The sequence below is a fragment of the Diabrotica undecimpunctata genome, chromosome 6 (genome assembly GCF_040954645.1).
Source record: "Diabrotica undecimpunctata isolate CICGRU chromosome 6, icDiaUnde3, whole genome shotgun sequence".
NCBI classification, from domain to species: domain Eukaryota; kingdom Metazoa; phylum Arthropoda; class Insecta; order Coleoptera; family Chrysomelidae; genus Diabrotica; species Diabrotica undecimpunctata.
This window is the reverse complement of record NC_092808.1, coordinates 50005512-50029522: the sequence shown is the minus strand read 5'-3', so window position 1 is coordinate 50029522 and position 24011 is coordinate 50005512. Positions and strand designations below refer to the sequence as shown.

At 32.8% G+C, this 24011-nt stretch overlaps 2 protein-coding genes across 2 annotated transcripts in view; one reads left to right on the top strand and one right to left on the bottom strand.

Moving 5' to 3' along the window:
• Window positions 1-4029: 4029 nt before the first annotated feature.
• On the bottom strand, window positions 4030-4816 carry LOC140444337 (protein FAM200C-like). The gene is made up of 2 exons (XM_072536087.1): window positions 4728-4816; window positions 4030-4678 (listed from the first exon to the last, which is right to left on the bottom strand). The coding sequence occupies exons 1-2, from the start codon at window positions 4814-4816 to the stop codon at window positions 4030-4032; spliced, it is 738 nt and encodes a 245-aa protein (XP_072392188.1).
• Window positions 4817-6814: 1998 nt separating this feature from the next.
• The window catches only part of LOC140443434 (roundabout homolog 2-like), a 332418-nt gene continuing 315221 nt past the window's right edge, over window positions 6815-24011 (top strand). Inside the window, exon 1 of the mRNA XM_072534688.1 lies at window positions 6815-6860. Coding sequence (XP_072390789.1) covers window positions 6839-6860 — 22 coding nt within the window. The 5' untranslated portion in view covers window positions 6815-6838. The remainder of the gene's footprint in view (window positions 6861-24011) is intronic.

The window sequence follows — 24011 nt, the reverse complement described above, 5'->3', positions numbered from 1 at the left end:
ACTGTGTGAAAAGCATCAGAAAAGGACACGAAAATACAGGTAAACGCTTTGTTGTTTTACATGCCGGAAGTAGGCAAGGATTTGTTAAAGATGCTGGATTACTGTTTTCTACGAAATCGAAGAGTGCAGACTATCATGATTCTATGGATAAAGAGTCTTTTAAAAACTGGGTCTCCGAAAAGCTGATACCAATGTTGGAGGAACCATCTCTAATTATTATGGATAATGCCTCATACCATAGCTCTTTAATAGAAAAGTTACCGAATGCCAGTTGGAAAAATCGGACTTACAAGAATGGTTACGAGCGAAAAAATAATTTTTGACGACGATTCGAACAAGACAGAGCTATTGAGTCTTTGTCGCCAGAATAAACCACAAAATACCAGGTACGTTATAAACGAGCTACTCCAAGAACATGGGCATCAGGTTTTGAGATTGCCTCCATATCACTGTCAATATAATCCGATTGAGTTGGTCTGGGGCATTTCTAAACAATACTATGATCGTCAAATTGGAGAACATGGACGTGGAGATGAAACAGTGAAAAAAGTTTGGGGCAATGCATTAGCTGAGGCAACACCTGCAGTGTGGGCGAGTTGTGTTAACCATACTGAAAAATTAATTCAGGACGACTGGGCAAAAATGGTCACATATGATGAAAACGAAAGTAGGATTATCATCGATTTGGCGGAAGATTCCAATGATGAAGTCAGTTCCAATGAAGACGCTGACTGATTAGCTAATTAATCAAGGTCAGTACGTTTTAACAGTTCAGAATTCGCTACAGTGCTTAAAACTTAAAAAATCTGTATCATTTTTTAATTAAAGTGGGTTAAATAATTAACACTTTTTTGGGTATATTTCAAAATCCTTTTACAATGTACTTTTCGTTATATCCTGTCCTATTGTACTGCAAGCTAGAAAAATACTTCTTCGCAATTTATACGTATATTCCGTTATTAGAAATTTAATGAAAAATAATTTATAATTTTCTTTTATAACTATTGTTTCGTTTGACATGCTACATTTTGCTCCGCCACTGGAGGAGGTAAATGAATCGAGCTTAGACAAGGAAAGACAGATGAAACAACTTATTGCAAGTGTTTTTACACGCACACGCCAAGAACGATGAAAACGATTATAGAACTGGTAAAGAAATATACGTATTCGGGTCATAAAATAAGAATCAGCAGGGATAACTAAACATGCGCAATGCAAAGACGAATTACTTTAGTGTAGGCAGCCTTTGGAAAACTGCAAGGCACTTGGGGCCAACATACCAACTAGCTTCAAAGGAAAAGTATTTGACCAATGCGTATTACGGGTTATGATCTATGAGGCGGAAACTGCGACTCTAACCAAGACTACCGCGTCAAAATTGAGAGTGGCACAGAGCTGAATGGTACGGTCTTTGCTGGGGCTGGGAGTGACGTTGCGGGACCGAATAAGAAACGAAGATCTGCGAAGAAGGACGAGTATTGCTGATTTTGTGGAACGCTTAGCGGAACTAAAAGGGAACTGGGCAGGTCATGTATCGAGGATGCATGACTCACGATGGACAAGTAAAATCACAAATTGGAGACCAAGAGCAGATAAACGTAGTAGAGGAAGACCACTTACACGTTGGGCTGACGACATCATGCGTATCACCAAAAAAAAATGCAACAAAGAGCACAAAACCGCAAAGAATGAAGGAGTTTAAGGGAAGCCTATGTCCAGTAGTGGACTTGATAAATGAAAGCTGGATGATGATGATGATGATGATGATGATAATAATGATGAATGCAGATATCTACTATAGATTCACACTGTTTGCGTGCAGTTATAAAGACATTTTTTCTAGCTATTCCTATGGATCTAATGGAGCCTAACTTGACGTTGTTTTATGTTGGTGACCTCGTTCATTTTTAGATATATCCGGAAATTGTTCCTATCGAGCTGCGAAACCACGCTCCGGAAGATATCATTGACGTACAAATCAGTGTGCTAAAAAACCACACCAGTTCAACATGGATGTGTTAAATGTGGACATTCTGTGACCATCAGTGCTATTAGTAATCTTGTTTAATCCAATTTTAAAGTTTACTGCAGCCCGATCTTTAAAATTTAAATTAATTTTCTTCACAGTATGAAGCAATTAATGAAACAAATTTGAGGTATTGCCAATTCTGTCTTAATAAAAGATTGTGATTAATTATTTCATTTTCATGCCATAATCTCAATTCGTTGATTTTAAAGGTTTTTAAAGTTTTAAAAATTTAAAGTTTACGAATCAAGTAATATATAAACAAAAAATGAGATTTTTTTTTAAAGTGAAAAAATAGTCTGTTCTTTAAACATTACTTATGTGTTCATTTTACACATGTTTTTGATAATGCCATTTTATGCAATAATCACTATTTACTAATTTTATTTTTATAAATAGTAATTAGTTTACATCAGCGGTCGGGGAACTTTTTTACTCGTTACCCCAAAATATTTTTGTGTAAGTTGATATTACCCCATGGCGAAGAGCAAAAAAACGAAATTGCCTCTTTTTAGCATCTTTCATATTATAGCCCCCATGATACTTCTGAAAAGAAAACAATAACTAAAAATTTAAGTTAAACATCATTTATTCAATTTATCAATGTAATACCTAGTAACACATAACGGTAATAATAGTATTATATGTAATATATAGTTGAGGAAAAAAAAATTCGCCCCCACAGAAAATATAAGTAAATGATAATTTCTTGTTAATTTGTAATTCATATGATATTTTTCTTATCTTAGACTCTATTATGACAAGAAAAATATCATATGAAATACAAAATAACAAGAAATTATCATTTACTTACTTATGTTTTCTGTGGGGGCGAATTTTTTTTTCTCAACTCTATAACAAATTAAAAACCATTGGCTTAAAATCGAGGGTTTACAATTTGGGGTACTGTAACAAATTTTGATAATTATAATAATGGGGGTACAAACAGAGATTAGAATTGAAAATATTAGAAAAAAAAAAGAATAATTGAAAACACGTTTAGAGAAATGATTTAAAAATTGAGACTTTTTGATGTAAGAGCGATTTGAATACAGTTTTCGGCGTTTAATCGATTTCTGTTCTTTGTTTTTATGTTCATTAGAGTGGAAACGCCTTGTTCGTATAAATATGTTGTTCCAAATGGCAACATATTTTTTATCCGTCTCTTCATGTGCAATTTTAAAAGCCTGTGCAGCATTTGACGTCCAAAAACGACAGGTTTGGTTTACTCTTAAATTGAATATGTGCTTCGGTATAAGATCGAAGTTCAAGAATTGCTTCTGGCAAACTAAAGGTCCTTCTGGTATCATAGCAATTTCACATTAAAAGGATCTACAATCCAACTGACAGTACGTGTATCAAGATCTGGAAAGTAATCTCAAAACCACTTTCTGAGTTTGATAAGATGTCTTACAATTGTATCCTTGATGTCAGCAAAAGTAATATTTTCGCAGTCTTCCAAAAACAAAACTAACCTTGAAAAAGAAGCTATCTTGTTCTGTTCCACTTTCTGTATCCAATATTTAAGCTTTAATCCAAACGCTGACACTATTTCTCTCGCTAAAATGATATTAATATTATTTCCTTGCAATTGTTTGTTTAATATATTTATACTCTTAAAAATATCCGCTAAATATGTGAGATATGCAACCCAGGACGAGTTTTTAAACTAATCTGCGAGAATATTTTTTTGATCAACTAAAAAAATTGCGACTTCAGTTTTGAGAGTCCATACTCGATTTAGTACATTTCCGCGAAAGAGCCCACCATACTTCTATATAATAAACTACATAGGTCCGTATATTCAGCTTCCGCGTCCTGACATATTTCACGAAATAATGCGTGTTTAGTGCATGTTTCTTCATAAAATTTACAATCTTGATGACATCATGCATGACGGCTTCTAAATAATGTTGGTTGATTGGTCTAATAGTGTTGATTCTAAATAATTTACCATAAGGACCTGGCGATGGATCATACGGTGAGTAAGTCCAATATTTGGTTTATTTTTTTACGAAAGCCAAATAACCATTAATATGACCCAGCATATCTAGAGCTCCATCCAAAGATACAGAAATACAGTTTTCCCATTTTAAACTTTGCGCATTGAAGTATTCATTAACTTTATTGTAGACATCAATTCCACGAGATCTCAATTCGAGAGGAGAACAAAACAGCAATTCCTCTTCAAAATTATCTGCACCTTTGTACCGAACATATACCATTAGCTGTGAATTGCTACTAAAATCAGTTTTATCATCAAGCTGAATAGCAAAATATTTAGCCTGTTTTAATGCGAAAATAACCTGTTCCTTCACATTTTCTGCTAATATAAAAATTCGGTCTTTAACAATTCTCGCTGACAAGGGCAATGAATTCAGTTTCTTCGCTTCTTTTTGACCACACATAATCTCTACTATTTTTACAGCAGTTGGTTTAACCAAATCTTTACCAATAGTGAATGGTTTCTTATTTCGAGCAATCAACCAGGCTACTTCAAAGGTAGTCCTTGATGCTGAACCATGATTAAATATACCAAACAAGTTGCTATTCAATCTTTGTCTTTTAACAGATATTTCTAAATTTGCAAAGTATTCTCGCTGTTTGGAAGACAGGTATGAACGCAAATTTTCTAAATGTTTCTTCAATTGACTTTTTTTTGAAAGATTCTGAAGTCAGTATCTTCATACATGCCACATACTGTGGTTTCATTGTACCATTATCTTCTATTTGTGTAAAACCATAATTAAGGAATTCGTCTTGGTATGCTCTTTTTCTATTTGCTGCCATCTTAAGGAAGACAGAAAATAATATTTGAATTAAATTTTCAAATTGCGCCTTACCTTGATCGATGTATCGATGATTAATGATAAAATGGTAGTCTTGTCAGCAACTAACTAGTAAAAACTCGTTCTCTGACTCGTCAATGTATTTGTATCTTGACGGTATGGCACGGACTGAGCAGATAGCCGGTGCCCGGGGCTATGTTTTACTGCGCAAAGACTTTTATATAGTTTTTTTATAACTTAAAGACTTTTTTTATATCTCGAGAACACTCTAGTGGTGGGGAGTAAGATGGCGTGGCCTGCATATGTCTCCAAATTGTTTAAGTTGAAAAAAATACTTACAGGTTTATAAAATAGCAAATTAAAAATATATACTTTTTACTTACAAAAGTTTCATTTTTACCCCCAAAAATTTTTACCCCATTTGGGGTAATTTACCCCGGTTCCGCGACCGCTGGTTTACATATACAAGCAGGTACATATTAAAATGTGTATTAATTTTTAGGCCATTCTATACCTTACTTCATAAATTTATATTTCAGCCTAATGCTTTCCGTAAATTATTACAAATATTTGATTAATAATACTTCATAAGAACAGATAGATACTCTTCGTGCCTTATCTGATCTGTGCGTTTCTTTAAAAATCGCTTTTAGTCTAAAGCAAACAACGTATTGAGATATTAATCTTACGAAGCTTACACTCAAGTGTTTGCGAAAAGACAAAAAGGCCCAATTTTTTCTTTCGAAATTGAAAATGTTATCTTTTCCGCTGAAAATATTTCTTGTGTTATGTGACCGTTAGGTCTTAGAGAATTTATATCCCTGCAAATCCTTATAAAAAATGTGCCCAATCTGTTTTCTCAAAACTCGGAGGCAAATTGTATAAATCTTGTCGAGCGCATTAATATTCGCCTCTATGAGTATAAAGAATTGTTTTTCTTAGTCAGTTTGATATATTTGACCTGATAACAGAGCACATAACAAACTTTGTTTTCGTAAGAAAGTTTAAGGTATAATTTTATACTTTATAAAACGGATACTTAAAATGTAATCGTTCATTTCTTTTGAAGGGTTTTGAACAAGTGTTTTAGTTTTCAACGAATTAATAACGATGTACGAGAACATATATGTACGAGAACATATATACATTTACAACAGATGCCATATTGTAATCTATAACTGTTGTGCCACCTTTTATGTTACTTAACTACTGTTATATGTGGGTTATTAAATATAGTAATTCTTGTATGGCCAAGAAAAGTGTATAAAAATTTACTAGTTACGAGATCATCACAAGAGTAATATAGAAATGTGAAACTTGGATAGTGAACAAAGACTAGAAGACCTTCGGCGTTTGGCCGAAGACTAGAAGACGTTTGGCGAAAGATATGTCAGAATAAAAAGGTTATATATACATGAAAAAAGCATTATAGCATTGGAGCACAAATTAGTCAAACTTTTCACGTCTGAATCTGAATCAGTAGAACTATATAACAGTTATTTCATTGTCGCTACTTCGTCATCCGTTCAGGCTGATTCCGTTTCAAACGAGAAAGTCCAACTAATGTCTCCAGAATCTTCCCACTTTTAGTGGTTCAAGCACAGAGGTGCCGCCTGCTTTTGTGGTGAAGAACTAAACAATTAAATAAATTGTTTTCTGTCCTCGGGGCTCTCGAAATGTGCAAATATTAGTAGCTTTCAGCTAAAGCTTGCTATTGATCTGATGGAATTAAAGCCATATATTATGACATTGGAATCCAAATTAGTCTCTTTTGAAACTGAGCGTTAATACTTTGCAGATTCGATACGATCTGAAATCTGTTGTTTTGTATTATAGAGCGTCAACTTGAGCTAAATTATACTTTATTCTTTGATATTGACATTTGAATAAGGTGGCATGACTATGGTGAAAGATGATGACTAGTTTTATTTTACCCAACAATTATTTATCAACAGTATAAATGTATACGAACTAAAGTATTGTTATTTTTTACAGGTAAGCCAAGTAATTCAGTTAGATTGTGATGTTAAAATCTTCAGAAAAAGGTAAAAATTACTTATAGTACCTATTTGACGTATTTCTATTATTATTTAGCTCTTTTACGCATTTCTATTATTATTTTAAGCAGGATAACTCAAAACAGAGAGTGTTTAAATATAACTGGGAGATCCGGATTCGAAAACTCGACCGTCGATAACATTCCTCGACCAAAAATTACGCAATCTTAATAAAGTAAATACTTTCAGTAAAATCAGGGATAATGATACGTAGGACTGACTGGTTATATTATCCTCCTTGTTAACTTTTAGTCGAAGAATTAAAAGACTACTAACTTTTTTTGATGAAACGATTTGCAAAAAGTGTAAAAAGAGCTAGTAAAAACTCTTTAATTAAAAAATAAAAATATTTAAAACGACGAATTCACTAGGAATTCGTTTTTTGGCAGAAACTGCATCTTAAAGACTGATGTGTACAAATAGTGGACATATAGTTGAGAAATCAGTAGAACAGCAAACCAGCTTAGCTATGCTCGTAAACTTAGAAAATAAACAAAATAACAATTATTGTATTGTCAAAGTGATTTTGTTTATTTTTCTAGCCAATCAAAACAAATCTAATTTTAATCAAAATGGTGCGTACTAACGACTTTGGATAAGAGTATCATTTTTTCATAAAAAAATCAAAATTTGTTCGTATGTCAAAATGATAAAATTTTAAAAGAAAAAAAAAGTTATGAATAAAAATGTCCAATACCCCTCCTAAACGAGCCGGTTATGACATTTTGCTGAAAATGTCAATTTTAGGACGCTAACAGAGATACAAAACAGTTTACCACTTTTACCCCCGGCCTTTCCCCTAAAACCAACCACGTAGAGGGCGGAAAACAGAAAAAAATCGATTTGTCAAGAATTTGTACGCCATGGAAAAAGATGTTTCAAATAAAAATTGTAGCTAAGATAATTTAAAACAAAACGTTTATTACCATTTTTGTATAGAATAAACCGTTCTCTCATAAAGAATCATTGAAGCAATCGGCGATGTTAAATGTCAGTTGCGCGCACGAAATCAATGCTTAATAAAATGTGTATCAGCTTGACGGTAAAAATTCAATTTCTTTTGATCTAAGTGTCCTATCGACAAAAATCAAGATCCGTTTTAAAGGTTAAGAGTGCAGTTTTCATAAGCAGTTTTGAATTTTTCCGCAAATGAACTGTTTTTATAAAGGTGTTAAATAATTAAACGTGGCGCGATTTTTGCCATTTTTTTTTTATTCTCATGAGAAGTACAACGTATCACTTTCATTGACCGGTCACTATAAAGTTTCCATAACTAGAACCTAATCTTTAAAATTTATAGCATGAAATTTCAGTTTTGAGTTTTGGCAACAAATGTCAGACATTTGAAATATGTTTAAAAAACGCTGCATTTAAACTTTCACATTACAAACGATTAGAAACGTTTAAAACTGTCCTTTTTTAATTACACTAGTGCGTTTTTCAAAAGTACCTAACTTTTGCTTTAAAGTACACCCAAAACCGTCTTCTTCGAGGCATTTTTCGTGACGTGCGATCGTTTGTAATGTAAAAGTTTAAATTCTCCGTTTTTAGTCATATTTCAAATGCTTCATCTTTATTGCCAAAAATCAAAATCGAATTTTCATGATATCGATTTTGAAGACTGGTCTCCAGCAATGGAAATTTCACTACTACTGAACAATAACACGTTACTGAGCTGAGACCAGACAAATATAACAATACAAAATCATACCATAGAAAATGTTGAACATTATGTTTATCTAGGTCATGTTATCAAACTAGGAAAACCAAATCAAGATGCTGAAATTAAAAGAAGAACACAACTGGCATGGGGCGCTTTCGGCAAATTAGCATATATCTTGAAAAACACCTCCATTCCTGTAAACTTAAAGAAAAAGGTGTATAACATATGCATACTACCAGTTTGTACTTACGGCTTGGAGACAGTAGCCCTTACCAAAAAATCTGCTAAAAAATTAGAAACAACGCAAAGAGCAATGGAACGAATCATGCTTGGAATATCACTAAGAGACAAGATTAGAAACACCGAGATAAGACGTAGAACGAAGATTAGGGATATTGTGGAAGAAATTGCAAAAATGAAATGGCGCTGGGCAGGTCACGTAGCCCGATATAATGACAACAGGTGGATACGGAGAATTCTAGAATACAGACCAAGGACGACAACAAGTAGCATGGGAAGACCTCAAAAAAGATGGGTAGATGACATAAGAACAGTGGCAGGCAAACAATGGATTAGATTGGCGCAAGATAGAGAAAGATGGAAGCAATTGGGAGAGACCTACATTCAGGAGTGGATGGAAAATGGTTGACAAAGAAGAGAGAAGAAGATTAATGAAAGTAATACATTTTGTTGATCTCACGAGAACCGTAAAAAATGCCAAAAATTGCGCAAATTTTATTTATTGACAGCTTTATAGAAACTGATTTTTTTGCGGCATAATACAAAAATTGCATACCTAAGCTTCATTCTTCATCTTTAAAACGCATTTTAATTTTTGTCGATAGGACACTCTGATCAAAAGATATCGATTTTTTACCGTCGAGTTAATACAAATTTTATTAAACATTGATTTCACGCGCGGAACTGACATTCAAAATTGCCGGTCGCTTCAAGTCTTGTTTCTGAAAGAACGGTTCATTCTGCGCAAAAAGTGCTAATAAGCATTTTTGTTCAAAATGATCTCAGCTACATATTTTATGTTAAATATTTTTTTCTACGGCGTACAGATTTTTGGTAAATCGATTTTTTGCGTTTTTATCCCACTACGAGGGGGTTTTTAGGGGGAATCCCGGGAGTTGAAATGGTTAACTTTTTTGCATATTTTTTGAAGTTCCAAAATTGATATTCTCGGCAAAATTCAGCTTGTTCTTATAGTTTTTAGGGGTCAAATCTCTAACGATTGGACAAGCGATTGGGTGCATTTCACTGAATAAATATGTAGAATGTTATCATTTAAAAGACAACTGTTTTCAAGATATTTAAATTAAAGCTATGTTAAGGCGCCATCTTTTTAGCTCCTCTAGGAAGTATGTATTTTCCAGGAGAAAATTTACGTCAAATCAACATAAAATGAGTTACAGAATTTTAACTCTTCTTTTGTGAAGACCGTTTGTATTTTACACGTTCTTTATCATTTTTAGCCATAATTTTTATCTAAATGTAGGTATTACAATATTTAAAATACACTTTATAGTGTATTTACCTTTTCGAGGTAAGAGAAGTAAATTTGTAGTTGTGCGGTACTCGAGGACTATCAGTTTAGTGTACATTCCGAATTAATTACTCTTAAGTCACTTAATTCTACATTGCACAGCTGCCTTCTGTACAGAAGTTCGTACATCCAGTTGTAACAGTTACGGTTCGGTAATAATTTCGAAATGTTTGGATTTCATGAACTATATCCGCCTCAATTTATCTTGGATAAGTAAGTAATTTGCATCTGGTTGAATTTCTGGCAAATGTTTAACAGTGGATCTTCGTAGTGCATGTATATCCTATTGACTTGCACTGCCGAATGATAAAACTTGCGCAATTCTCTGAGGATTATGTTCGAACTTATATTGGTTTCGTCTGTTGAATCTCCAATGGGGTTAAGAAATATCTTTATTTGATAACAACAGGCTACATAGATGTTTCGTAACAAGCGATATTAGATGGATTACAGTTCGACGAGATCTATCTCGTTAAAGTTAAAATGTAACAAATTTCGGGTTTATAACTTTTTTAAATACAGGGTGTTTTAAAAAAAGGTAACCCCGTCTCTAGGGTAGGTAAAAAACTGAAAAAGAATTGGGGTTTGCTTAGTAAAAAATTTTTGTAACGCCATCCGTTTTCAAGATACAGGGCGTTGAAGAAAAAAAAATTACGCATTTTTTACGATTTTGCCGAAACCACTGGCAACATTGTAATGAAATTTTATACGTATATGTTTCGTGAATTGGGAATCGACATGGGTTACATCCCATGAATTTGTTTTTATATCTGATTCTCATAGAGGGCGCTACTTACACGGATCGTACTAAGTATTAGTCAATATAACTTTTTTAAGAGTATAATTATTAATAAAAATTTCAAGTAAAGTTAAACATCATTCAATTTTACACGAAAAAGGTACTCTTGGTAAAACTCGATTCTGTGTACCGTTTTCGGAATATTTTGATTTGAAAATTATGAAGTAATAATTGATGCTGGTATAAAATAAATTAGTAATTAAACAAAACTCACAAGAAGAAAATTAAATTAATGACTAAGAACATAAAATAAAATTCAATTACAGTAAGTGTTGAAAATGCCCTTCGTTTTCGCGAATACACAAGTCTGTTCTTTTTTCTAAAGATTCCATTAACCTTCTAAACGGTAGGGGATCAGCTATGATGTCATTAAATTGACGTTGAATTCTTTCTTCCAATTCTTGGCGTGAATTTACCTCTGTAGCATAGACTTTTTCCTTAATATTCGACCAAACTGCGTAGTCCAAAGGGTTGAAATGGCATGACCGAGGAGGCGAATGAATCGGAGCTTCTGCACCTCTACCAATCCATCGATTCGGAAAATGATTACTCAACCAATTACGACACCTTCTATCAAAGTGTTGTGGAGCTCCATCGTGCATAAAAAATAAAGATCTTCGCTCGTTTAGCGTTAAATCTTCTAATATATCGAATAAGGAATTGTTTAAAAAATCAAGATACATATCACCATTTAAATTTTCAGGTAGAATATGATAACCTATTAATTTGTTACCTAAAGTTGCTGCCCAAACATTAACTCTAAATGAGTGTTGGTAATATGATACCCTTTTGACTCGTGGATTCTCATCTCACCAGTAGTGTGCATTATGGGAGTTAAACATACCTTGTCGCGTAAAGGTGGGCCTCGTCCGTAAAAAGAATGCATTTTAAAAAATTTGGATTGTGGGCTGTACTTTGTTGCAATGTTTCACAAAAATCCACTCTAACCGGTAGATCATCTGGCAAGAGCTCTTGGACTTGTCTGTAATGATAAGGATGTAATTGCTGTTCTTTCAGTATCCGCCAAGTACTTGAAGAAGAAGTATTTGTTTGTCTTGTTATATTCCTTACGCTAACTGTTGGATCTTGATCAAGTAAATTTAAAATATTATTTTCTATATTAATTGTTCTTGTTGTTCTTGGTCTACCAGAATTTATTTTATTTGGTCTCACATTCCCAGTTTCTTGACAACGTCGTTCAATGGCTCTAAATGTTTTTTTAATTGGTAAGTTTCTTCTAGGAAACTTTTCTGCATAACGTGTCACAGCTGCACTAGAACATCCTAAACATTTGCCTAAGGTTAATAGCATGTCAGTGTATTCAACATTTGAGTACATTTTGATTTGATTTTGCAAATAACAAGGTTTCAAAACTCTAATTCTTGTTGATTTATCGTCATAACAATCAATAAATGTCAGATTTCCATGGCACAGTTGGAGAAAATAGAGGTATACCTATTAGAACTTTATCATTACTACCAGCATCAATTATTACTTCATAATTATTTTCAAATCAAAATATTCCGAAAACGGTACATAGTATCGAGTTTTACCAAGAGTACCTTTTTCGTGTAAAATTGAATGATGTTTAAGTTTACTTGAAATTTTGATTAATATTTATACTCTTAAAAAAGTTATATTGACTAATACTTAGTACGATCGGTGTAACTAGCGCCCTCTATGAGAATCAGGTATAAAAACAAATTCATGGGATATATCAGCTTCCAAAACATATTCGTATAAAATTTCATTACAATGATGCCAGTAGTTTCGGCAAAATCGTAAAAAATGCAAAAAATAGAAGGTGTCGTAATTGGTTGAGTAATCATTTTCCGAATCGATGGATTGGTAGAGGTGCAGAAGCTCCGATTCATTCGCCTCCTCGGTCATGCCATTTCAACCCTTTGGACTACGCAGTTTGGTCGAATATTAAGGAAAAAGTCTATGCTACAGAGGTAAATTCACGCCAAGAATTGGAAGAAAGAATTCAACGTCAATTTAATGACATCATAGCTGATCCCCTACCGTTTAGAAGGTTAATGGAATCTTTAGAAAAAAGAACAGACTTGTGTATTCGCGAAAACGAAGGGCATTTTCAACACTTACTGTAATTGAATTTTATTTTATGTTCTTAGTCATTAATTTAATTTTCTTCTTGTGAGTTTTGTTTAATTACTAATTTATTTTATACCAGCATCAATTATTACTTCATAATTTTCAAATCAAAATATTCCGAAAACGGTACACAGTATCGAGTTTTACCAAGAGTACCTTTTTCGTGTAAAATTGAATGATGTTTAAGTTTACTTGAAATTTTTATTAATAATTATACTCTTAAAAAAGTTATATTGACTAATACTTAGTACGATCCGTGTAAGTAGCGCCCTCTATGAGAATCAGATATAAAAACAAATTCATGGGATGTAACCCATGTCGATTCCCAATTCACGAAACATATACGTATAAAATTTCATTACAATGTTGCCAGTGGTTTCGGCAAAATCTTAAAAAATGCGTAAATTTTTTTTCTTCAACGCGCTGTATCTCCAAAACGGATGGCGTTACAAAAATTGTTTACTAAGCAAACCCCAATTATTTTTCAGTTTTTTACCTACCCTAGAGATGGGCCTACCTTTTTTTGAAACACCCTGTATATTGCATGTATAAATTATTTTAAGTTTTAACAATATACTATTAAATCGATAATTGCAGCAAAATTCAGAAACATTTTTGGAAAAATAGTGATAAGTAACAAAAACATTTTTTAATTATCTCTATGATCGCACCAACTCTTAATCAGTTGATCAACATGTCTTGAAATCATACTAATTAGATTAGCAATAAAATGTTGAGGCATATTTTACCACCCTTCTTCAATAGAGACAATCAAGTGCTGAGGTGTTATTGATAGCTTTCGCAAAAAAATAATTTTGAAAAATGCTTTCATACATTTTTATTGGTGTTCGTGTCCGGCAATTTCGATTGCCAGTTCTTTTCAGATATTTCCTGGTACTAGCATATTTGTCAATCTTCGAATGCGGTGTTGTCTGAATTATTGTTATGAAAAATAATTTTTTTTTCACAATTCCTGAACAATTCTTTGAATAATGTTAATTTGATGACTATCTCAATCCTTCTTCTCTGTATTAAATCGGCGAGATCTCTTCCTTTACCTGTCATGCTTCCGACGTTGAGAGTTGCAGCTCTCTTTCTGACTCATATTGGTCTTACACTGGCTTTATAAATTTTTAACCTTATCAGTGTTAATATGTTGGATTCGCCGTATAATGTTATTAAGACGACTTGCTGGTCCATTTGCGTTTTGTACTTGATCTGTCACTGAAGCATGTTTAAAATTCCTTTAAATTATTCCCCTTAATAAATTAATTTCACGCCGCCTATGTCCATATATTTTGTTAAAAGCCTTAAAAATAACCCAACAGCAACGAGCGATTCGCTACACTTTTTTTAACAATGAAATATTTCGCCAAATGTACCCTGATCTTTTTTATGTATCCTTTGCTTAATAGGAATCTTTCCTACTAACAAAGGAGTCAGTGCCTATTGTGAAATCCCCGGTCTATATTCTCAGAAAAACAGAAGAGTTGGTTTTCGGTGAACGTATAATTCCTGTCGGGAGATGGTGGTTAGGTTACAAAAATTACCACACTAGCCTTGTCATTTAAATATCAATTTCGCGTGGCACTCTTCAGCCACACTCCTTTTTTATCTTTAGCTTGCCTAAGATCAGAATTCTAATTCATTTTCAAGTTGTTTCCTGTGGCAAGCGGTGTTTGTTCTCCATCACACGGCGGTAAGTGTATTTTCAATTCACCCTTATCAATATAAAATATCTTTACACACTGAGTCCTTTATTAACTATTTTCTCTTTTGTCAAACAGACGTGTTCCGATTCGAAGGAACGAAGTCACTTCTGTTTGCCGATCGTTCATCTCTACCTTCATTCGTCTCTGCTGTTCGAGGCCTTCATTCAACTTTACGGTCATTTGTCTATTCATTTATCTATACTACTTACTACTACCTGTGCTGTTCCTGTCTGGTTGTTTCTCTTTTCGACTACCTAAGTCAATTCGAGGGATTACGGATCGAAGACCGTAACTCATTGCTGTACTTGCCGTCCAATACCTGTCGCCAGGACCCAGTGTCAAGTGTCTGTATTGAGGACGTAACGCCATCACCTGTGTGTCCATCTGTTGTCTATGGTATTGTGAGTAACCATAAATTTTATTGACTAAATCAACAGACTATCTTTATCTTGAACTATCAATATTGCTTCGTCTTCTTAACAGAGCATTTTTACTTCTTTGTTTCTTATTCTGTATCATCTTGGAAATTATGACACAATGTAGTTTATTAACACCACTGGAATAACTCTAAGATTAGACCTTTAATAAATAATCCACAACCAGTTTCATTTTTATCTAATCTTAATATTTTTGTCTTTTCTTGATTTAACCTTAGTCCCATTACCTCTCCTTTCTCTTTTATTTCGTCTAGCATTTCTTTCATTATTTTCCTGTTCTTTTCAATTATAGCAATATCGTCTGCATATACGATTATTTGACCACCTCTTGTTATTAGATTTCCTTTATTTATATTTCGTCGTACATATTCTAAGGCTAGATTAAATAGCGTTGTTGATAAGGCATCTTGTTTCATCCCTTTATTTATACTGAATTGTTCAGTTTTTTTTCTTTGTGTCTTCATGCTAATTTTTGTAGTTCTCATTGTCATTTCTATTAATTTTCTGAGTTTATGTGGAATTTTTAAATTTTTATGTGCATCATTAATCCTTTTCTTTTAATTGAATCAAATGCCTGTTTGAAGTCTATGAATAACATTTCCAATTCTAATTTATATTCGTTTGCTTTTTCAATTGTTTGTTTTATTGTGTGTATTGCATCTATTGTAGATCTTCCTTCTGTGAATTCACATTGGTACTGTCCCACTGTCTTCTTTGTGATCTTATTTCCATATTAATTTCATCTTTACCAGGGGCTAGTCCATTTTTGCTTCTCTCTATTACTTTCTCCAATTCCTCCAATGTTGGTTCTTTTAAAATTTCGATGTCTACTTTATCTACTTCGTCTACTTCTTCTGCGTGCACCGTTTCCTCCTTGATATTCATTTTTTCTCCTGTTGCTTCTTCTGTCAAGAGCTCTCTGTAATCCCTCCATACTTGCTTGTATTCTTGATCCTCTATTATCACTCTTCCCTCTTTGTTGTTTACTTTGTTTTGCCTTTGTATTTTTTGTTTTGTTCTTTAATCTTTTTGTAAAAATTTTTCGTGTTTCAGTTTGTTCTTTCCTGCTCTTTCTTGTATGTTTCGTCTACCCATCTTTTTTTATTTTGCCATATCACTTTCTTAGCATTCTTTTTTTTATTTTTTCATATTCTTCTATGTCTTCCTGTTTATCTGTTCTTAGCCATTTAATTCTGACTTGCACTTTTTCCTGTTATTTCTACATTCTACATTCTTGGTTATACCATCCGGTTTTTGTTTTATCTGCTTTATATTTCTCTTTTATTTGAACTGTTACTGCCTCTTCATATTTTTTTTTACTTCTTCATTACTCATTTTATTGACATTCCACTTTTTATGTTGGTTTTTCTGTTTTGTTCCAATTTTAACCTTTTGTCTTATAGTGGCTGCGACCATGTAGTGGTTTGATTCTGCACACGCACCTCTAAATGTTTGTACATCGTTTATTGACGATTGTTTTCATTTATTGATTATTATGTGATCAATTTGACTGTATGTTTTCTGATCTGGTGACCTTCATGTTACCTTATGTATTTTAGAGTTTTCAAATTTTGTTAAGCTTATTAACAAATTTATTCTTGTTGCTAGGTTATATAGTCTTTGCCCATTGTCATTCGTGTTTTCGTGTGTTGTATGCTTTCCTGCAATTTGTTGTTAAAAAGTCTTTTTTTCCAATCTTGGCATTGAGGTCTCCTAGTTCAAATATGACATCTTATTTGGGTACTTTTTCTACCTTCTCTTCGACCCTATCATAAAAGATTTCTTTTTCGTCTGCATTGCTTGTTTTTGTAGGAGCGTATAAGTTCAACACTAATATATTAAATGGTTTGTTGTTGACTCTTACATAGGCCATACTTTTGTATATTGGCTTGAAATTTATAATGTTCTCTCTTAGTTGCCTCAGTATTATGAATCCCACCCCTTTTTGTCCTTGCTTTTTTCCTCCTGAATATAACATTCTAAAGTCTTGTTTATCAATCTGTCCTTGTCCCTCCCAGCGCAATTCTTGCAGTGCTGCAATATCTGTTTTATACTTTTTGAGTTCTTTTCCTATTTCTAGCATTTTTCCTGGAGCTAGCATAGTTCTTATGTCCATGTGCTTATTTTCAACCCATTTAGTTTTTTTCCTGTTGTCTTCGTCTTTTATTTTTATTTTCTTGTCTGTCTTTCTTTATTTTACTTTTGTTGTACTTGTGTTTATCTGCAGTCATTTCCTGTTTTTTGCCTCGTCCGTCAACGAATAATGTATCCTCTCATTCCTTGCTAGTTTTTTTTAATAATACATTTGCAATATCTCAGCTTCTAATGGACCGGTTTTAATTTTTCAAGTTTGTTTGGTTTGTTTAAAAAAAACGAAATGTGATTTAAAAAAAAGTGTATTTATTAGTATATTAGTTATAAGCATTTAAACAATTAAATTGTTATTAACAAATTCCTGCCCAAAAATTCGGATTATTATGTTGAAGATTGGGATTCAGCGGATAAAGATACATAGAAATGAGTTGTCAAATCTCATGGACCTCAATATGCCACGAAACCCCCTTTGCCCCTAGACTATTCCTTGTAAAACAAATAAAGAAGAAATTCCTAGAATATGGCAAACCAGCGTAATAGATTATACATCCAATACATACTGTCACACATACAAATACAGAAGACTACATATACACAACAGTGATACACTTATACAGTATTAGTAGAAGACATAATAAAACCGATAAAAAACATACAAAGACAGCAAATATTTTTGTTCAATGTAACGCACAGCTTTAAACAATGGACCTGGAAAACATCTATAGATATATGTTTCCTGCACCAGCAGTTAGATAAAATAAAGTGAATTTTTATAATCCTTAAAGAGCATCACATATAAATGAGTAATAACTGGAGATTTTAAAAATGGCTAGAACAGGCTTTTTAAAGCTTGTGATTCGATAAGTTTAGAAGTAATGGTAATAATCTATATAAATTTACCGTAATGACATTACGTAAACAATTTAAAAAACTATTCCATAAAGTGGCATTTTCCAATTACCCAGCATGCTTGTGCTCCGACAAAAATACTATTACATTAAATTCTAGATGTGTATCGCACTCTAATCACAAACTGGAACTACTTTCTTGCGTATATGCCATTATTGAAACCCGCACAACCTAATCGTTAAACCAGGACTATAATTTGATAATTGCAGTTTTGCTACAGATAAAATCGGCCAAGAACATTATTAAAACAGAATCTACGTTTACTTCCATAATGAAAATGCATGTTACGATGTCGGTTGTAACCAAAACTTGTGCTTATTCGTTTCTATAGGACGAAAATCGATATTATGTAGAGATGCGTCGCTCACTAACGACCGATCATTACGAATTGATGTTTAGAGGAATGGGAAAATCATCATATTTTGTATATATCGTAGAGATATATGAATATGGATGACATAAAGGATCAAATAAAGATTCAAAACTTCGAAGAGAGTTTCAAAGAGATGGAGGAGTTACTATTATACAGTAACAAATATGGTGAATTGGCAACACAAAATAACAAAGAAAACTGGAAGCCAAATAAAACGTTGCAAAATTTACAGTATATATATATATATATATATATATATATATATATATATATATATACCATCAGGGTCTTCTAACTCTAATGCCACAAATTGGTTGCATTGCTTCTGTAGTGATCCTTTCCCAAGTTAATATGCTCCTTTTCTAACTTGGCTGCACCGTACTGAAGACGACCAATAGTCAGAAATACGTATATACGGTTGCCTTCCATTGATATACCATTTTTGGTTTTCTGTTTTGCGAGACATGCCATTACTTTTTACTTTTATTATTCACTCGCATTATCCTTTTCCATATATATATATATATATATATATATATATATATATATATATATATATATATATATATATATATATATATATATCTATATATGTGTATATATATATATATATATATATATATGTGTATATATATATATACAGAGTATTTGGTAGGTCGATGGAAATTTTTTAAGGGATAATAGGGGACGCCATTTGCAAAATTTTTTGCTAATAATGTATCGCTCAAACTGTTAACGTTTCCAAAATAAAGTTAAATTTGTCAATATTTGACAATTCAACGTTTAAAAATTATCTAGGCGTACTACCCCCCTGTTTTACGAATGGAATAAAAATGTAAACCTACAACACTGACTCTTCGCATAAAATTTCCATCAGCTATCGTCATTCTCCGAACGCATAACAAACAAAAAACAATATATCTGCTACGGTATGCCATGGTTCAACAATCACTATCCCAATAGGTGGATTGGACGAACTGGACCGTTTTTGTGGCCTGCTAGATCGTCCGATTGAACACCGTGTGACTACCACATCTGGGGTAGATTCAAAGAACTTGTTTTTCAACTTCCAATCCGAACCAGAGCTTATTTAATGGAAAGGATTATCGAAGCAGCTGACATTATAAGGGCAGAATTGAGGTTAAAAGTAACCACATCAGAAATACGACGCAGGGCAACAGGTGGTTCTCATCTTGAACAACAATGACTGTTTTCTGAAGTTTATGTACATACTTAATAAGGCATAATAAATGTTACAAAAAGCATGATGTATCGTTGTTATGTTTTACCTTTCTTACCCGTTTCATTAATGAAGGTTACTTTAACAATGCATTGATATTCAACGAAGGGTTTTTGCAATCTGAGCAAGTAATACGTAAGGTATTTTGTATGTCAGGGAAGTCTCTCCCTTGGATAATTATTTTTAAAAATAAAATGGATGAGCAGCTTTATTTTCGAATTATGACAAATTTAACTTTATTTCGGAAACCTTAACAGTTTGAGCGATACATTATTAGCAAAAAATTTTGCAAATGGCGTCCCCTATTATCCCTTAAAAAATTTCCATCGACCTACCAAACACCCTGTATATATAAATATATATATATATATATATATATATATATATATATATATATATATATATATATATATATATATATATTCAATAAAATTGAGGGGAACGTGGGACCCTCGACTAGAATAGAACTGGTACGCAGATTTATTAACTGGCGTTAGGTATCATGCAATAAAAATCTCTTTCTGAACTAGTATTAAAGTCTGATCCGCTTTGCTTTATAAATGTGATACCTGTGTAATGAAAGTGGAGAATCTAAATAGATTTGAAGCTTGTAAGTTAAAATAAGTTAAAATGTAACTGTCGCATGCTGACAATCCCTTGGACAGTACATACAGGGTGGCCAATCGAAAACGAAACATAGGCATTATCAGGAGCTACAACATTTTTTGAAAAAGTCAGAGACGGGTCATTTTTTTATTAAAGGATGAAAAAAATCACTCCAACATTTTTTAATAGCAATGGGAGTCAAATCAGATATCGTTTAAAAGCCCTTTCAATTCCCTGTACACTAGTCTTTAAATTTTTAAATTTCGTCTAGTCCTTTATTTGATTTATTAAAAAAAAATATTACTTTTGAAAATTAATATTTTTATTATTTTAAACTGCTTCTTAGTTGATAATTTTTTTAAACTGATGACCTTCGGCTTCCATACAATGATTGATTAGGTTTTGTTTGAAACGTCGTATCATATTTCGAAGCATTTGTGGAGTGATTCGTCGGCATTCGTTGCCGTAAGTCTTCTAAAGACGCGGTTGGTGTTCTATAGATTTGACTTTTTAGGTATCCCCACAAAAAGAAATCCAGGGAAGACAAATCTGGTAACTGAGAAGGCTATTCGATGCTACCTCTCCCAATCCGTTGAAAATGTCACTTCAGCAGTCAAATTGTCAGGTATAAAAATGGTCCCTCCAGTAGATCACCAAAAATACCATCCCATACATTTAATTTTTGCGGATGATGTGGAAAATCCTGGGGTTTGAATCAGAACAATAACAGAAATTGTGACGATTTACAGTTTCGTTTATAAAAAAAAGTGCTTTCATCGGAGAAGCAGATTATTTTACAAAACTGTAAACGGTGGTCCTAATCATCCTCATTAAATTCCTGCACTAAGCGTATTTTATATGGATGGAATTTGTTTTTCTTCTAAATGTTTTGGATGCTACTTCGTTTGATTCCAGATACAGCTGCTAACATGGGATCTAGGTGAATATGTCCTTACACTGCAACTTCACTAGCTTTGTCAACTGTAGTGCCCTTTCTCGTTTTTTATTACCTGCATTCTCAGTTTTCTGAAATTTTTTTACTAACTCCTCAACATACTTCCTACTGACATGTTTATCTTTATGTCATTCATTAAACTGCTGAGTGGTCATATTGGCAGATTTATTGTTCATACTCATGTCTACCCTTTCCGGAATGGAATAAACCATGGAAATAAACTTTCAAACACTACAATTTAATGCTTACAAATGATATTAATAAGAATTTTTTCTAATTTCACGTGGTTTATGAGTTTGTATCACATCATTTACTTAAAGCGACAAATGTTACAAAAAAAAAGAGAACAAAAACGATGCGAAGAAATAAATTAATTTCTAAAGCATTGGCGTACTTAATCAACTTATTAAGCAGGTAAATACAATTTAAAGTTTAAACTTTTAGTAGTATTACACCGAATTTAAAAATGTTGTCGTAGTTCCTAATAATGCCTGTTTCGTTTTCATTTGGTCACCCTGAATATCTAACCAACGTCTGTTGGAATCTATACTCAACAACGAGAACTGATCTACAACAATAAAATGAGAAAAGTCCAATACTCCGGTCATATAATAAATAAGGCGGCCTAAATATCAATTACTGCGGTTAATCATTTGAGGAAAAATAAAAGGAAAACGCTGTTTTCGTACCTTAGACATTGAACAAGTAGAACTATCAAGGAATTGCTTAATGTAGTCTTTGGTCGAGCTTGTTAAGATAACAGCCTAGCTTGAAAACAATCATGGCAGACCAAGATGTTTTAATTTATTATTCTTTCGTGTAGCAATTACTTTAAGCTTCTCAAAATGCCAATTTTGTTATTTTGTGTATGTTGAAAAAGAGAAGATAGCATTAAAGTGCATTCATTTAGCAAATTCCCATCTGTAAGCATAAGCACAATATAAAGAAAGACAGATTCTCATGTTACATATCCAAACTTACCAGCATTTTAAATTCAAATTGTATCGTGTTGATTTTTAAGTTAATATATTGTGTTATATTTATGTTATAGTTATTGTTAAGTTATTTACTGGTCGTGTTATTTTTTAGAGTTTAGTTTAATTGTGATATAATGATTAAATTTCAAGAAATTCTTACACTAACAGTTTCAAAAGTAAATATTTTTAAAAATCATATGATACACATCAGTACGACCCTGTTTGGCTTTCACGTGCTTCTATTGACAATTGGGAATTTGTAAAATGAATACGGTTTAGGTAACATTTTTGCCACATATATTTTTAAAAGTAGCTATTTAATAGTAAATATTTATATTAGATTTTATTTTACTTGCTAAATAACGATTATTAGCAATTGCTGACGCGAAGGCCATCTCTAATATCAAGAAGTATTTCATAAGCGTTATTCTGCTTTGATATTATTTTATCATCAGCATTATTCGTAAGGTATTAAAATATTCTGTTGTAGGTATATGTATCTACTAAATTTTTATCTTCTCATTTTATCTGGATTTAAAGAAGCGGTGTACGTCTAATTAGCTCGAAATATAGTAAACAGCATATTTTGCATCAGTATACAGTTAGGTATAACTTATAAAAATAATAAAAAAATAAATTATAAAAATTATGTTAAAAGGTCAATGTTAAGACCTAGCAGGTTTAGTTTATATTCAGTAATTAAAAAAGAGCAATTAAATAACGCTTTGGTTGCTAGAGTAAAAAATCAGAATCATGGCAAATAAAATGAAATCACAAGTAGAGTTTTTAAAGAGAAATAGTTAAGAATAATTTTTGTAGAAATTAGAAATCTAGAAGATAAATAAAGGATTTATCATGAATATCATTCAGTCTTCGTTTGTCCACTGCTAAACATAGATCACCCTCATAATTTTCCATCTATTTCGATCTTGTGCCTCTTGCATTAAATTCCTATAGCAACGTTTTAGATATTCAGTCCAACGTGTTGGTGGATTGCCTGTGTTTATCAGGTCAGCATCATCTCTTGGTCTCCATTAAAGTATCCGCTTTGTCTATCTGTTACCTGGCATTCGAGCCACGTGACCTGCCAAGTTCCACTTCATTGTTGCTATTTTCTCTACCTCATTAGGTACTCCTGATCTTCATCATAACTGACAGTTTGTGATCTTGTCTCACAGTGAAATGCCCAACATAGCACGTTCCGTCGTCCTTTGAGCCACACGGATCTTTTGCACTGTTCTTCTTATGATAGTCCATGTTTCCGCTCCGTAAATCAACACTGGCCAAACACACTAATTATAGGTTCTTCTTTTACGATATTTTGGTATATCGGACGATTTAAAAATGTGGTAGTTCAACTTGCCGAAGGCTGCCCCAGTCAGTATTATACAACGGATAAGCTCAACGGTTTGGTTATCTTTTCCTATGCAAATCTCATTACCTACTCTATGGATCTTGTTCCTACGCATATATCTTCGCTGAGAACAAGATTTGTCATCATCTGGGTTTTAGATATATGTATTTATTTTAAATCAGTCTTCTAGTAAGGAAAAATAGAACTGATTTAAAAGTTCTTTGGCCTCATCTATCCTATCAGCTATTAACCCAATATCTCAGATGGCTAAGCTTTTCTCCGTTTATATTTACGCCTTTTGGCGTAAATCGGTCAGTTTTGTCGTTTTAAATATGTATTCCAAAAGCGTAGGG

Coding starts and splice junctions, on each gene's coding strand:
- LOC140444337 (XM_072536087.1), bottom strand. CDS start 4,816: ATGGCAGCAAATAGAAAAAGAGCATACCAAGACGAATTCCTTAATTAT. Junction 4,679..4,727: donor AATGGTACAATGAAACCACA/GTATGTGGCATG, acceptor TTCAAAAAAAAG/TCAATTGAAGAAACATTTAG.